Source organism: Pagrus pagrus (genome assembly GCF_965226575.1).
Source record: "Pagrus pagrus genome assembly, chromosome: 5".
NCBI lineage: Eukaryota > Metazoa > Chordata > Actinopteri > Spariformes > Sparidae > Pagrus > Pagrus pagrus.
In genome coordinates, this window is record NC_140189.1 from 14,733,070 (window position 1) to 14,750,187 (window position 17,118).

General features: G+C 38.7%; 1 protein-coding gene across 2 annotated transcripts in view; it reads left to right on the plus strand.

Moving 5' to 3' along the window:
• The window catches only part of aff2 (AF4/FMR2 family, member 2), a 173,382-nt gene that overhangs the window by 118,320 nt on the left and 37,944 nt on the right, over positions 1 to 17,118 (plus strand). For both annotated transcript variants that reach the window (XM_084353930.1, XM_084353931.1), the window contains exon 10: positions 2,935 to 2,972. In XM_084353930.1, the coding sequence (XP_084210056.1) occupies positions 2,935 to 2,972 (38 nt within the window). The remainder of the gene's footprint in view (positions 1 to 2,934; positions 2,973 to 17,118) is intronic.

Sequence of the window (17,118 nt, forward strand, 5' to 3'; positions counted from 1 at the left end):
ACTATACAGTCACTGCACTTAGCCACGCCCCCATTACAGCCAGCAGGATGATGTAAAATCATGATGGGCTGTTCCTGCTCAGGCCTGTGAGAGCTGACCAATCAGAGTAGACTGGGCTTTTTGGGAGGGGCGTCTTAAAGTGACAGAAGCGTGCTGCAGCACTGGACAGTATGAGAAAAATAATGTGTTTTTGAACATTAAAGGATGTAAACATTTTGTGACTGACACCTAGATTCAAAATACAAAGCTGAGAGAAATAAATATAATACGGGACTTTTAAAGCAGTTGCACATGTTAATGTCAGGCTTGCGTCTCAGAATTCAGCTCAGTCTGTGTCCATTTGCATGAGCTCAGATTAACTGGCTGTAGTTTACACAGTCTTCTGCAGAGGTGCAGCAGTGTATCTCAAAATGAAAGCAAAGTGCAGAGGCTACTGAGTGACCTTGAAACAGAGATAACTTGTAACAGATGGTCAGAGCAAACTCGAGCAAACAAGCGTGTGCAAGGTATAGAGAGGCATCGATCAGTAAGATTTAAAAGTGACTGGAAGGGGTGAAAGTGACAACATGGGCATAAAGGCAGCTGAGTAAATAGAGAAATCTCATATCTTGGTTGACAGGTGAGAAAGGAAAACATTTGTTCATTTTGTCCGCGAGCTACCGCACACGACTGGTGAAACATGTGTCACATAGCTGAGGAGAAAGTCAGGGATGAGTGATCGTGTATCTAATCGTGCATGAATATGTAATTTGGCTCTGAAAGATTAAAGATTCGCCTTCAATTCTAAAGACTAATATTATTTCTGTACACAGTCAGGTGCCGATGAGAATACAAAGGTCTTGAGTGAACTAGCTGTGTTAAATCGAACTGGCAGCTGATGGAAAGATGCTAAAAGTCGGGATGTGGAGCTTCTTTGTTTTGCACTAAATCCAGTAGCTGCTATATTTCCAGTGTGCAAGCTCTGCGCAAGAGTTGCATCAGAAATTGAGGATTTTTTAACCCACTGTTCAGGTGTTAGAAATGCTTTATAAAGTCTCTCACGTGAAGTAAAGCGACATTGTATGGACAAGCGAAGAATTCATTGTTCAGTTACTGTTCAAGATGGTGCGGGGGTGTTTAAAGCCTTGTTAAAACTGCATCCAGCCAGGCCTGATGTGCAACACTGTGATGTCTTGAGAAAGAAGGGAGATGTGGGGTTTTACGGATAAACATAAAACATATACAGAGCGCATTATGTCTAAAGCTTTAAGGTCTGAATTGTCTTGCTTTGGGTAAAACAGCTTGTCCTCTATGTCAGGAACAATACTTCCAGCCGTGTTGAAACCGAGGAGATTGTGTGAATAAATACTGGTTGGATTGTTCTTTATTTAAATCCAAGTAAAGCCACCAGCTAGCTAAATATATTCACACGTAGATCCTCTCCACAAGCCCTGCAAGTCTCCCAAAGCCAAAGATCTGAGGAGGTTTGTTGTTGTAGCCCGCAGCTACACATCGATCTATCAGAAACTTCACTGGTCCAGTTAATCACCTTATTCCTGGAGAGAGAGAGAGAAAGACAACAAGCCAGAGGCGAGAAAAGGTCCTGATTCTGTTCCAGTAATTCATTTTAATTGTCGGGTTTCAGTGCTTGAAGATGAATTAACGGCTGATATTCTCAGAAATTGAGTTTACTGTTTTTGTTTTGTTCTCATAATTGATGTAGTCATGTACAAAATTGACTCGGGGTTGACAGAGGGAGGAGAAGAAGATGAGAGGGGAGAAAGGGAGGGAAGAAAGGCTTCACTGACAAACCTAATCACCCCATTCTTTTACTGAAAGGAGGGGAAGTATGAATAGAAATAAATGAGTGAACAGAGGCCGGGGTGAAGGGAGAGGGCAGGGAGGAAACAAGGGATAAAAGAAGAGAAGATAAAGAGAAAAAAAAGGGTTTTTTTCTCGCTTTAATGACAAGAAAGCCTCGGCGTGGTTCTCTAAGAGGAGAGAGGAAAAAAAGTGAAGGTCTGAGGAGTCGAGGTTTAAATGGGTGAAAGGCAAACGCTGGATAGTGTCTTCAAGTTGTATTGATTAGTTCTATTTATTTTGTGGTTTTTATTCTCTGTGAAGTACTTTGTTCAGAAAAGGCTATAAAATAATGTTTTATGTTGCTGTTCCTGTCAGTGGTGTCATTTCTGAGGACCAAGAACCCCAAAATACCAAACATACTGGAACAAAACATAATTTTATTATGACTGTATATAATTGCCTTTTTTTTTAACAATCACAACTTATTTCACAAAATCTCACATTTCTTTTTAATATCCAATTTTTTAATAAGCTTAACAACTTCAATAACTCACCTTGACACAGAAAAAAATGTTTTTCTCTTTTTGTTTTTGCTGCTGCTACAAAGACAGATCCTATTTGCACAACTGAATTTACAAATTTTTTAATTGTAGTAATAGCATTTAGCAATTTTTTAAATATTTTCTTTATGATTTCTATTGAACCACTGAATATAGTCATTAATCATCAATCAGTTGATATTGTCAACTGACATAAGTTACCAATAATACATTTAATAAAACTATTAGAGGCTTGATTCAAGCATATTTTTTGTTACATTACTTAATCTTCACTGTCTGTCAGATATTTAACAAGCAGCCTCACATTTGCTCCTGATGAACATGATCAGCCAGACAAGAAACACAAACACTGACACTCATCATCATGTTGGTGTCGTACGCTCTTATATCACAGACACATTCATTGTATTACAATCTTTGATTCTATGGGAAAACCTACTAGTTAAATCCTGTACTTCTGTAAAGTTTGTCCTGCCTCCTTTAATTACTGACTTCTGCGTTCGGTTACATAAATAGTAAAACTGTGCTGAAAATTCAACCTGAATATATGAACATGCTGTAACTGATGGTTTCTGTGTATGTGTATTGACAGGTGTCTGACAAGCCCAAGGCCAGAGGCACGGCCATAAGGTAAGACAAATAGCCACATTCTGCATCGTAACATAATGGCTGATTTATCTCAATGACATATTTTTGTGCTAAACTGTGGTATATAACAACTTGTTAAATGTGAGAGAAATGCAATTTAGGTATAGTCAAACTCAAGCATCATCCTTCTATATAGTCTGCTGGTCAGTATGTCTTTGGCAGACAATAGAAAGTCAATGCAGTATGTTCCTTTCAACATCAACCAAACAACACGCTGTAAATAAATGCTCTCTGCTCTGAAAGCATACATTTTGAGGCAGCCATGGTCAGTGTGTTGGATGAGTCTCTGGCCTTTTTTCTGTTGTTGTTATTGGAGGAACTGTTAAGGTCAGAGATGTCACTGGAACGTCCAGAGACACATAACCTTCAGTGTGTGTGCACAGATCTACAATTTTTTACTAATTATCAACCTATGATCTGTAAGATGGAGAGGCTCAGGCTAATGGATGCTGTTGAAGAGTCTGAGTGTGGATCAAAGATTCTGTCTGGGATTAGTAATGTTTGAAGGTTACTGCAGAAACAACCACTATTAAGCTTTCTGGAGGTGTAGTGGCTCTAATTCACTGAAGCATCTGTGATGGCAGGTGCCCACTTGATAACCCCAGTCACCAGCCTGCACTCACACACTCGACTCTGTACCACCAGAAATTAGGCAGCAGATGTCTTCTACACTCACTATTAGTTTGTTAGGGCATAAATCTTTCCACATGCTCCTGCGTGCTCACACGGGATTATGGTTCAAAGGAAGCAATATAAAATCCTGTGTGTCTTTATAAATAGTGTAAATGTACATATGCTGTATAATGAGACAAGGTCACTACGTAAGGTTGCCTTAGACTTCTTTTTACTAATTTTAGTCTCATTATAGCTTCACACAAATGTAACATTTGACGTTCATCCAAAACAGAGAGCATGTGGTGAACATACGGGGGAGTATCAAGGTGGCGTGCTGTTGAAATAAAAAGCTTAACTCTGGCTGCAGTATTAGATTTTTAATAAACTTGCTTGTGTGTGGAACCCTTTTCTTTAACATTGCTTTGAGATAAAACATTGTACAGTACTTAAGTATTAATATTTTTGTGCTAATTTCTGCTTCTATTCTACTACAGTTCAGAGAAAAAAGGACTTAAATGTATAGTTGTTGTAGTTATTTGGCTGATATTCTTGCAGATTGGATTACGATAAACAAAGCATGTCACACTTCTAAAATATGATGCATTGTTTTAGATTAAACAGTCCAACTGTGTGTTAAATACATAAGATCCACCTCCATGGGTTACAACATTTAAATTTGATATTAGATATTAATGCATCTATAATGACATTTAAATAATATAACAGTGTAATGGGGGAATACAGAGCTGCAGCACTGGAAGGCATAAGAAAACACATTTTTTAACATTAAAGATTGTAAACCTACTCTAGCAGTAACCCAAAATCAAATTATGAACCAGAAAATTTGCACAATATGTCTCCTTTAAATAAAATTTAAATGCAGGAATATTACTTGTTATTTAGTGTTGTTACAATGTAGCATCACTACTTTTACTTACAGTTGCATTTTTTGATCTTTGCCCACATAGGGTCAGCAAAATCAAGCTATAAACACAACACTGGCATATTGGTACATTGTAAACTTAATAAAGCAACTTGTTTCCTGTTTACACATCAGGCAGATACAGAGCAATATTTATTTATTCATTTGGAGTTTCTGTTTCTGTCCACCTGAAGTACAATATCCACTCTCCCTTTAGCTCTGTTTTTGGTCTCCTCCAACCCATTGAAATATCTGGCTTGATAGCTAAATGCTCCACTTGTCTTCCTGGTCTGTTTGCTGTAGAGCAGGTAGTGTACAGTTGGTTTCTCAAAGCTTGCCTGCTATAAAAAACATACATAAAAAATACCTGCTTCTTTTTGCTGAAGGGGTTGATGAGAGCATTGAGAATGAACCCAGTTTGGTAAAGCTGTGGACCAAAACAATAAGTTGTAAGACACTAAAATGTTCTGTATATTGAAAATGATTGATTTGAGATGCTTTAAGTCAACTATCTGAGTACTTCTGACAGTACTTCAGTTCAGCAGGTCTAAGTCAGGGTTAACACAGAACTAAATTCATGGCCGCTCCTTTCACAGCAAAGGCTATAAAGACAGCCAAAGAGTCACATCTATGGCAGTCTGAGGGTATTTTATTGTGGAATTTAAAATTAAAACTGGCAATCTAGACTTGATTTGATGGTGAATGTAAAATATTGAACACACCTTGGGGGTTAGTGACAGAGTAGAAGATATTTCAGATCATCAAGAGAGCTTGAGCTGTTGTAGTGCATGTTGTAAGAGCTACTTTTATCTTATTGGTTGCAATGTCTTAACTTCATTACCCAGAAATCATATTCTTTGATGCCAATACATGTTTGGAGTCCACATTATTCCATATTATTGTTTATACTGACACAAGAATCTCATTTAAGCTAATACATCGACTCTTCATCATCTAATTTATGGATAATTTAGTTGAAAATAAATCTAACGAGCTGGAATGTAGATGTGAGACTGTTTATAATAACCGTTCTTGTCTTTGTGAATTCTGTCATGTCTATTTCCATTTTCCACATTGTGTGTGGGCTACACATTGTGCTACATTATTGTCTTCCTGTAACATCTTGGGGGAACATGTCACCTAATTAATCATTAGAAAAAATGTTAGCTGCATTTGTAACATCACAGAACGTTGGTGAGAATTCATGTAAACAGCTGATTTTGGCACCGAGATCAATTTTTCACAAGTTCATCTTTTTGCTTGGATTGTGTTGTAAAGCCCAGACTGGCGCATAAGAATATAAGAATCTTTTATAAATGAGGCTCGTTGTGTTCACAGTCTGAAGACATTAGTATGCAAGTCTGGAGTGTGACTGTGTGTGTGTGTGTGTGTGTGTGTGTGTGTGTGTGTGTGTGTGTGTCTGTGAGAGAGAGAGAGAGAGAGAGAGAGAGTGTGTGCTGTGTGTCTGTGTGTGCCCCAGGCCATGTGTTACTCTGCTACCGCTAATGAGCCCATTCACTCTGCAGCCCAATCTACTCAACACCGCACACACACATACACATGTCCGCGGGGACGCTGGGACTAAAGATGCTGCGAGCGATCCACTGGCTATATCCCCCATGGAGCAACACACACACACACGTTTTCACACACACACACACTCTCTCTCACCCACACGCCTCACACCATACATACAGACACACACGTTTTTTTTTTTTTAAATCCTCGCTTTGACAACCTCACCCACATACCAATCGTTATTCTGCTGCCACACACACACACATGCAACCACCCACCCCATCCATCCCACCACCATAGTGTATATTCAACCCTATCATTTTTATGTTTCTGCTCAATAATCTTTAAATCTCTGTGCGATCTGCTGCTCTGTTTTTTCTTCATTATATCCGCGTGTATCTTTTATCATATACACTCTGGTGAGTAAAACTGCTTGGAGTCATGTAGATTTGTCTTCTTACTCTAATTATTTTAGTACAATAGAATTAGTTATAGAAGGAGTAAGAGTGGAGTTGGTAATCATAGTGGGAGTAGTATCATTATAGTTTTATGATTGATGTTATTTTAATCAGTGGTGCTGTGAATTATATTGAATACAGTGGATGTTGACGAAGAATCCATTTATAGACACTGCGTATCTGTCACTGGAATTAGCACCGGAAATTTCAGTCGAACATGGTTCATTTAGAAGATGATATAGTATAACTCAACAGAGATTACTGTGCTGACGTTCATGATCACTAATAAAGACCAGACTGGTACAAGTTCAGTCAAGTCAGTGTGTCCTGAGCTCTGAACATCAACAGCAAAACTTTGCAGAATGTTTTTGGAATAGAAGAAAAAGCTAGTTTTAGTCAGGAGTAAATGTGATAGTAGTAATAGTCGAGTCAATGTAGTTTCTGGAGATGAATTCAAACTCAGAATTTTAATATTTACAATATTAATGAGGTAATAATACAAACTCAGAAATATTTATTTTTTCCATCACTGAATAAACAAGCTGTTCTCGGAGGAAAATAAGGTCCCCAGAACACTGTTTGAACTGTGTAGGTGGCAGGGTCCGCCAAATACAAACAAGTTTATCAGTTTATTCAGTCATGAAAACAAAGTTTGTTTACTTAGTTTGTTTAGGCATAACATTATCCAGTATTCAGCATTTTTCTGATCAGTGTTTTGTTTTTATTTAAATTTGATCACAGATAAAGTACAGTCATTTAGAAATGTGCCGCTTTGACACTGATGCAGTCTGTAAAGTAACTAGAGTATGTACAACATTTCCTCCAAGATGTATTGGAATTGAAGTAAAGCAACAGAAAGTACTGTAAAGTACTGCAAAATTGCACTTAAGTACAGTAAATATACATTTCATCGCTGCAATTTAGCAAGCTACCAAGTGTGTAATGTAATGTAAAATCATCCTTTTCTCTCTGATGGAGAAAAACTATACAACAAAAATTACAATAAATTGACTTGAAGTAAAAAACGAAAATGTACTTCCATGGCCTCGGGCACTTCTGAAAATGTCAGCAAACACATCACAACTTGTGAACTTGGAGCTTTCAGAAAATCTACATTTACCAGGTTGTGAATACCACGAGGGGGGAGCATTCATACGGACTCTTCTGGTGAAGACGGTTAGCACAATAGACCCAGCACACTCAACTCACACTCACATGGTTGCTGCATATGTTGCTAGCAAGCTAAAACTAATGTTCGTAGCATCAGTACACAGGGGTTTTGTAGGTGAATGAACACAAAGTCCAAAGACACTTCAGTTTGTTAAAAAAATAACATAACACACCTTAACCCCTGGTCTCTCCAAGCCTGGTGACGGTCAGTTTACTGTAGCTAACTGCTAACAAGTCAGTCAGAAACATTCAAGCGCTAGCCTGTCACAACAACTCTCCAAGCTAACTGTCAACTCTCAGTTAACTAATGGGCATTTAGCATAATTGCTAGCTTGGTTGCTAACAGGACAGTTCACATTATGTATTTAATTGGCTTATTTTTACCATTGACTTTGTCGTAACTGCAGACTATTCCTTTTTTTTAAGCATCAGTTTAGACTCCAACAGCGACGGCTAAATAAATTGTAATTGTGCAACACGGATGCTAAGCTACGATAGCTTCCTCTGTTTAAAAAGATGAAACATAAAATTAACTTACTTTTTTCTGTTTAAAGCTGGTGTGACTCAACCTTTAAGGTTACGTTTACTGTCTCATTCTTCTTCTAACCAGGTGGTGTTGATAAACGTAAAACAGCAAGGACTCTTGGGTAAAATGTTGACCAATTCAAGTCCACACTTCTTAGTATATGAGCAGCACTTTCATATACCAGATATGATACCGGAGACAAATAGAAGTTTACTTTACAATCAGTTATGTATACGTAGAATAAATTTAACTGCAGGAAAGAACAAGAAATCGCATTGTACTTCTGCTGTAATGTAACTTTGTTCACAGTCATGATCAATAATAAATACCAACATGTTGCCGTGATAGACACACAGGCTGGTTAAGCCCTTGGATGCACCCTGCCAGTCAGGGGCATCAAGTGTGACACAAGTTCAAATGTGATGCACTTCTTCAAACACCGTCACTCCTGCTGCTGCCAAGGAGCATTACACTACATATGTAGCAACGGAAACCTATTATAGCCTTCCCCACAGTACTGCCCCAGGCAAACACACACGTACACACACACAACCACAAATACACTCGTGCAGACATCGCGGATGCTGAAAAACCATCCGCAACTGTTCTTTTGAAAATGTGCAAAAGTTTTATACATAATTCTAAATTCATAATTTATGACACACAAGTTACCATCTATAATACATGCACTCTATGACTTTGTCTGATGTTAGGGTACAATCTCGTTATTGTATGTTCAACTTGACTAATTACACAATAATCCCCAGTGCAGTGTGCAAGACTATTGGTTTCCGGGGTGAAATGACTGAAACACATGCACACACACCTTACACAGATGAACAATGGATTCATGTAGTGAGTCTATTTCTGCCTCAAGTTGTACAGTACGGAATAACAACCACACTTCCCATGACTGTCTTTCAGTTTTTTATTGCAAGGCACCAGAAATTACATCAGCATGAATTCCCTGCAATTGAAAACTATTTATTCAGAGGGCCTTTCTATTATAAATGCCCTGTGCAACACCAAGAAGGGAGTCACAAAATGCTCCCCAAAGGTGGGTGCAGGTACACACCAGCCGTGCAACACAGTTTTCTAAAAATGTCAAAATGTAAAATTAGAAATATATCCACCTAGTATCACATATATGTGCATATAAGTGCAACACATATAAGTCATATTATGAAACAGTTGCTATATTTCCTAAAAATATAGAATATTCGCTTTTGTTTCAAAGTACATGAAAGACATATATCCCATTATAATATTGTCGGAAAACTTTGTAAATCATCAACATAACACTTGTTATGTTAAACTGTATTTCTGCTTCACAGAGACTCGCAACACTGTAGAACGGCCCCTTTAAAAACGGCATTAAAGAATTATATTTTAACCTGATTTACACCTGGTATTAAAAAGAGATCTCCATCAAGATACATTATCAAGATAAAACACGGTCAGATCTTGTCTTTGTGTTTACCCCTGGTATGTTTAAGACATCGCTTTATCCTTAATCAGATGGGATCTCTGTCCTCAGTGAGGATTTTGAGGTGGCTGCAAGTCAGCCCCAGACTCCCTATACAAAACATGAAGTTTTGTGGGTTGTTGAGTTAGAGGAAACTTTATATACTTGTGTAACTATGGCTGCAACATATTCATAATTATTTGTCTTCTCTTGTAAATTCGGCATATGCAATACATTAAGTTATTCCTTTTGTCATATAAAAATATTGAGTCAGATTGTCCAAGTGTGTCGCAGTATGTTCGTGTAGGCAACTCTGTGACTAGATAAAATACATACTACAGCAGGTCAGCTGCACAGATGCGTCACACACAGTAATTTCTTACTGTATGTCATTTACTTTCCACCCACATCACTTTAATTTTTAAAAAGCAACTTTTGGCACTTTCGTGGCACATAATAGATGTTTTATCCATAACTAGAGCCGTGTTCAGCTTCCTGGCTTGCTCACTCTCTAAATGTGAACACCCACCTATATTTTACTTAGCAAAAACAAATATCTGTATCAACGTCATGATGATCCAATCACATTACGTTCACAAAGCATTCAAAGCTTGCATTATCATTCATTTTCCTTATCGTGATAACGTGATATAGATCGCATTTAATTAGGTGTAAATGGTGTGTTTGAGTCCAAATTGTCTCTTCATGACATGCAGAGATATCAAAATGACTCCGGTTTGTGTCATTGAATAATCAGTCTCAGTCTCTTCCATGGGTGTTAAACTGCACCCTTCAAAATAAGAGTTTTTGCTAAACCTACCTACCTAAATCTTTGAGAGATTTTGAATAATTAGCGCAATAACATACACACTATGTACATATAACACACATGCATACGTTGGAATATAATCATGAATGTGATAATGATGGATGTGTGAATGGTATTCCTCCACCTCTCTCACAATTACGCACCAGCATCTTGTTAGTGGGTCAGATAAGCTTTATATATTTGGCACACCGCGATGGGGTAACATGAAAAATCCTCTCAAAATGCTCCACATATCACAGGTTTACACGCAGCCCGGAGTCGGATAAAACAAGCACACACGCGAGTATGCATTTAAACACATGCACACACACGCTGGAGTGTTCACACACGAGAGTGTGAGTGATTGAGAGAGAGACAGAGAGAGATTGTAAAGCCAGCTGTGCAGCGGGAAGCCCTGCCAAGTGGAGGGCAGAACCAGCGAGCTGAAGGCAGATGATAAGATGACAGATGAACTGAGCCCAGATGGCCTCCACATCTTCACTTCACATTCCCGTAATACCCTTGTGATTCTACATATTCTCACTCAGTTCTTCCGTCATCTTAAGAACCCATATTTACCTGTTTTTGGGCCCGATCCTCCTGCTTCAGCTGCTTCACACTCTGTTACACTGTTACATCTTGTCTCTTCTGGCTGCAGTTTATCTGAGCCACGGCCTCTCTGGCTCCGAGCCACCCGCTCCATTGTTTTTAGAAGCTGATCAATTCAGTTTTCCAGCAGCAGCGATTGAGAGGAGAGACAGAAACTGTAACTGTCTATTGTCTGTTGATTGTCCTCCTTATGTTCAATTTCTGCTGGTTAATTAATGGTGACACGGCCCAAACTGAGACGTACAGTGTAACACAGATGGACCCTGGAGGGTTTAAAAGAGCACATGAGGAAAACATAATGATTAAAGGATGCTAATATCGGCTTCTTTTATGGAATCATGTATGAAAAATGGGGCAGTACAGTATGAATGAATATGTTTTACACATCCATCAATATATTTTCACACTTTAACCAGGGATCATAGCAAACAACACCGCTGAGAGTGTAATTAAACATTCATATATGCAGGGCTGCAGCCAAGATTTTAGATAAACCAAGGTCACGAATTCCCCCCTAGCACAACCCCACCCACCTCATTCATTTTTAACTTGACTCATTCATTCTGGACCACAGTCTTTAAAATTTTACAAAAATCAAAAAATGATGGACTACATTAAGGTTGTATGTAATTCTGGAAGACAATACTAAAGAATGTTATGTCTTTACCTGTTTCTGTTTGGTTGGTCAGATGATTTGTTGGTTGGTTGGTTGGTTGGTTTGTTGGTTAGTTTGTTGGCTGGTTGGTTGGTTGGTTGGTTGGTTGGTTGGTTGGTTGGTTTGTTGGCTGGTTGGTTGGTTGGTTGGTTGGTTGGTTGGCTTGTTGGTTGGTTGGTTGGTTGGTTGGTTGGTTGGTTGATTGGTTGGTTAGTCAGTTGGTTGGTCCATTTGTAAGAAACCTGAAACCTAAAATATTACAGAGGACATGAACTTAGCAACAATTGTAGCTACAGCTTTGTATGTATGTTATAATAAAGCTACTCAAAAGAAACTGAAGCAGAAAAAGTTTCCTTTTGTGTAATCCTATTTCAAGTGTCCCTGTTGGGTTATGTTACTGTTATATTTTTGGCTAAAGGTAGCTTAATATATAATCCAATCCTGCCATGCGTAGGAGCACAGGTTTTCACCATCTTGTTAATGTATTTCTAAAGAATTTAAAATCAGACCCATCTTGATCTTCAAGAGATATTTTCTAAAGAAAACCTGCACCATCACTGGTGCAGGTTGAGGAGTTCACCAGCGAGGCAAGAGCCTTCAGGACACAATCAATAAATACAGGTGGTAGATGAGAAATTTGCTCATGTCAAGGCTGAACATGCAAAGCATCAGACTAAACAGGGAAAATGGTCCTGACATCCTGTCTCCGGTGACCAAACAGTCTGCTAAAGTCTGAGGAGAGGAGCAAAGTGGAAGGCAAAATCTGCCATGACCTGCTACCACATCCTGTGAGATGAAGATTGAGTCAGTGTCGTGACGAGCTAGCAGCAGCTCTCACTTCATGTTTGTTGCAAAAGAAGAAGAGGAGTTATAACAGTGACAGTCTGATGTTTGGCCGTTCAGTTCTCTTTTCAGAAAATGATATTAGGGTGAGCTACATGCCGAAGCATCCTTGAGCAAGATGCTGAACCCCGAAATTGCTCCTGATGTGCAGTTGGCACCTTGCGAGGCAGCCTCTGCCATCAGCGGGCCCTGCGATGAACTGGCGACTCATCCAGGGGTGTACCCTGGCCTTCGCCCTTTGAGTACTGGATTAGGCCCCAGTAGCCCCGCAACCCCCCGAGAGGGGGGGATAAAGCGGCAACACCCCGCGACCCGAACAGGAAAAGCGGACAAGACAATGAGATGAGATGAGATGAGATATTAAGGTATTTTTCTTTTTCATGGTCAAAAGGTAAGAGTGAAATTTACTGTTCACTTGGAAATAGAAATGAAAAAAGGCCTGTTTCATATTCTGAGACTGAATGAACAAGAACTTTATATCTAGGGTTGCACATGTGGCAGACAGTGTTGATTCAGCCCAGGCTTAAATGTCCTTGGAACCTGAATCTTATATGATTTTAGAAATGGCTAAACAAAGAAAGTTTGACTCAAATTACAGTATACCATTCATAACTTCCGCAAGACTGGGTTTTTCTTTTCTTCAGGACGACCACGACTACAACCATGTGAAATTGGTTTACAGCCAACAGTTTTAAATCAGTCAGTCTAAAATCATATAAGAGTAGGATTCCAAAGACATTTTAGCCTGGACTAAACAACACTGTCTGGCACAGTATTCCTCCATCTGGTGCTCTTGTCTTGTAAATTACCACATTTGGCCCCAGAATATGAAAAAACAGGCCTTTTTTTCATTTCTGTTTTGTAGTGTTTTTTTGTTTTTGTTGAACAAAATGGAAAATCTAAATGATTTATTTTTTTAAAGATTTAGCTCATCCCTTTTGACCATGAAAAAGCAAAAAACCTTGTATTACAATTTAAATGAATGTATTTAAAAAACTTTTTTTTCTTTTTTTTTTTTAACCTTAAAACAGCTTCAAAACCATTTTGATGGGCCAGTGTCTTGTTACAGGGTGAATGGTGTCTCTATCACTTGTTTCTGCTCTATGTAACCTCAGTGAGAGGGGTTTTCAACACATAACATTATTATGACGTAATGAGTTTTATTTGTAGTTAGCACCTACATTACATCTGACAAACTGTTACAGACCTGGGATTTGTATTTACAACAGTGGTGTTGCACTCAGAAACTGTGGGGGGGCCCCAAATCACACAAAATGCCAATTTCTACATAATGTTGCTTTAATACCCACTCAATTTTTCAAGTTTCTGAAAAGAAAAAAGGAATGTTTCATCCAGTGTATCATACCATTGTTTATTTTTTTCTTCATTATTTAGTCAAAAACTTGAATTAAATAAGATTAGCCTATAATATATTTGTCTGAAAATGCAGACTGGACTTTTAACTCCTTATAGTATTGAACAGTTTTCTATGTAGGTGTACTTGAACAGTGACAAGAAAGTTGAATTCAATTCATTTCAATGTAATCTCCTTAAGTTCAGTTCAATTCAAGTAGACCATAATGAGGACTGATGAGATGGGGCAGAATGGAAGGAGCAGGAAATGTAGCTGAACGCTGACTCGGTTCAAATTTGTGCTGACTCGTAATCTTATTTAATTATTAATCTCAGTTGCTTTGTTAAATTGCTACTTGCTAGTTAGCAGAGTTATGGAACCACATATCAATCAGTCTTTTGAAGCTCATAATGTTATTACCAGGCATTCAGACTGAAAGCGGATGAATGAAATATGATCCGGGAAGTCCAGCCTGAGTGATAGATTACTGCACAGTGGTTTATAATGCTTTGAGATAGGTAGTTATGGCAGAGACAATCATTGAATCCTCTGTTTTGATGATTATGAGGTGAACAGTAGAAATTTGATTGGCCAATGAAGGTGATGTTTTATCTCCTTGGCACTCCTGCTGCATCATACCAGTTGCCTCATTGAAATGAATGACAGGAGTGACTTTACTTTCAGGTCATTATCCCCTTTAACTGATAACACAAGTGAACTGACCTGCATTCAGACAGCAGTAACTCTCTCAGGTGTGCTGTTAAAAGTGACTCGACCTTGTCAACGGTACCAACCATGAATACCAACAGATTTGAAAGTCACCGTGTACCCCGAGTGTTGATGCCAGCTCAGTTGCAGCCCGTAAGTATGTGGGCGTCGTGTGGATCTTGTGAGGCCCACTGGACGTATCAAGCCAACAGATCACTTTGTTAGGGCTGTAAGGCTTTCATTTCCCCTGTTGTGCTTGTGATTTTATCACACAAATAAACAGACAGACACCAAAGCCTCCACCGGAGCCTGAAGATCTGACAAAGGCTATTTTGTAAGTCTTATCTGTGTTACTTATGCAACATTGACACAGGCGTACACACAGAAAATAGAGAGTGAAGGCTGTGCGTCCCAAATAAGCAAAAGACCTGCATTGATGTGTAAGATGTAGACAAGACAGGAAGGCAGCTGTATGAAACAGTGAAGAGGAAATTGTTTTTGATATATTGTTAATATAATGTTTGTGTTTTCCTTTGTTTTTTATGTTTTTACATGCAGATAAACAGAAATTTTGAATGCTTGAATGAGGACACAAAGCATGCCAACAATATGTGGCTGATAAGGAAATGTGAGCTAGATGAAAGATACAAAAATACCTTTTTAACAAATGTGTGAAACTTTGCTTTGTGGACAAAGAACTACAGTATAATAGCCCAATAACTGATTACAAGGACAATATATTTTATATAGTAATAATAAATAGAAATAGACTCACTCCTGGATGAAGTTTATATGTCTTAACTTCAACCAAACTTCACAGAAATGCATCTAAAATGTCCAGTAAAGAGCCAGTCTGTCAGTCTGCACCAGCTGGCGCTGCATTTTAATTTGGCACCGACTCCGGCATTAAATTATTTTCGACGGCTGATGGCTGATTCCTGAGAAGAGGAAAAAAAAGGAGGAAAGCGAGCCAGATGTAATGCTTTCACTCACACACTCATCTCCTTTCATCTTGTTCCTCCAGCACATACTGTTTATGTTGCCAGAATAAAATAGGCTAGAGAGCACTCAACTGAAAATCCCATTGAGAGGAAAAGACACTCACGCTTTCGTTTAACTTCACACAGCGCTATTTAAACAAAAACATATCAGTGTGGGAAATACGGGTTCTTTTCACGCTTCCAGTCAATTTTTATTTTTTGGCAAATGAAAGGATGATATGAAATGGCATAAAAAGAGAACCATCAAATGTATTAAATGTGCCTTGCCTGATTTTGTCTAGCATGTACAGCACATTGGAGAGTTCCGCTCATCGAGTTAAAGAGGCATCTAATGTTGTAAACATCCAATAATAAGACAGCGAATACACCAAGACCAGACTTATATCACTCATTCTACTAACTGCTCCAGGCTCACAGGCTCATACAGGACAAAGCTCAGCGATCAGAGAAATCCTTTCTTATCCAGCTTTTGCAGCTCTAATGACAAGTGAGAGCAGCACACTTCTACAGAGCAGACACCTTGATTTCTTGCCAAATGTCTGATCGACAAAGTGGGCTAGCCCACCAGGGGAAGTGATTTGTTTCCCAGAGTTAAAATGCAGGCACTCATCAAACAATAAGGTGCTTTGGATGAAAAGTATCCACCAAATGGTGTTATTTTGTGTAGCAGTTGAACTGTATCTGTGAATCATCGACTGGCTGCACGTCCTCTCCCAATTAACGTGGATTCAGTTGAGGAGAATTTCAGATCATTTTTATTCTCCAGTAATAAATAATATGGAAACGCTCGGATGTTGATGTACCGAGCTGTAGCTACCGCTTAAGACACCGAGGTCATGTCTCCTGTATTATTGCTAGATTTTTAAACTCTCGGGGTTTAAGGAACCCTGAGGGGGGCGAATGAAAAAATCAATTAAATACAGGATTCAGTAGTCGACCATATTGTTATGTATGGTTTATTTAAGTCTTTCCATTTCATTTAGTTGCATTTTGCTTTCTTTTATCCTGACTCTCTTCTGCCCTGGGGCAGTCCGGACGGTCAGGTTGGATACCATGTCATCTCAGAGGCCACTACTCCGAATCCAAAACCTGCGCTTTCTTCTCCAATGCTGATGAATGTATTTCTGTCATAGGCAATACGTGTTGCAGCAATAAAGCAGAAAAAATAACAGTTAAAAACACAATTATGTAGTGAAATTAAAAGGAGCTACCATCTGTTGCATCTGCATGTGCTACCGTTGCCATAGTGCTAATTCGAAATGCATGTAAAAACAGATGGATAGAAACGCTCTGACTGCTGCTGTTCTCAACAGCAACACAAACCTGATAAGCATTTTGGCTCCAACTGTTTGTCCAAAAAGCTCAGTCAATTTAAGAGATGAATAAAAATGTTGCATACTTTAGTTGTGCCACAGTCTGGTCAGTACGTTCTCTTGGATATGAATCACGAACAGTAACAAGTCTCTGCTACAACAG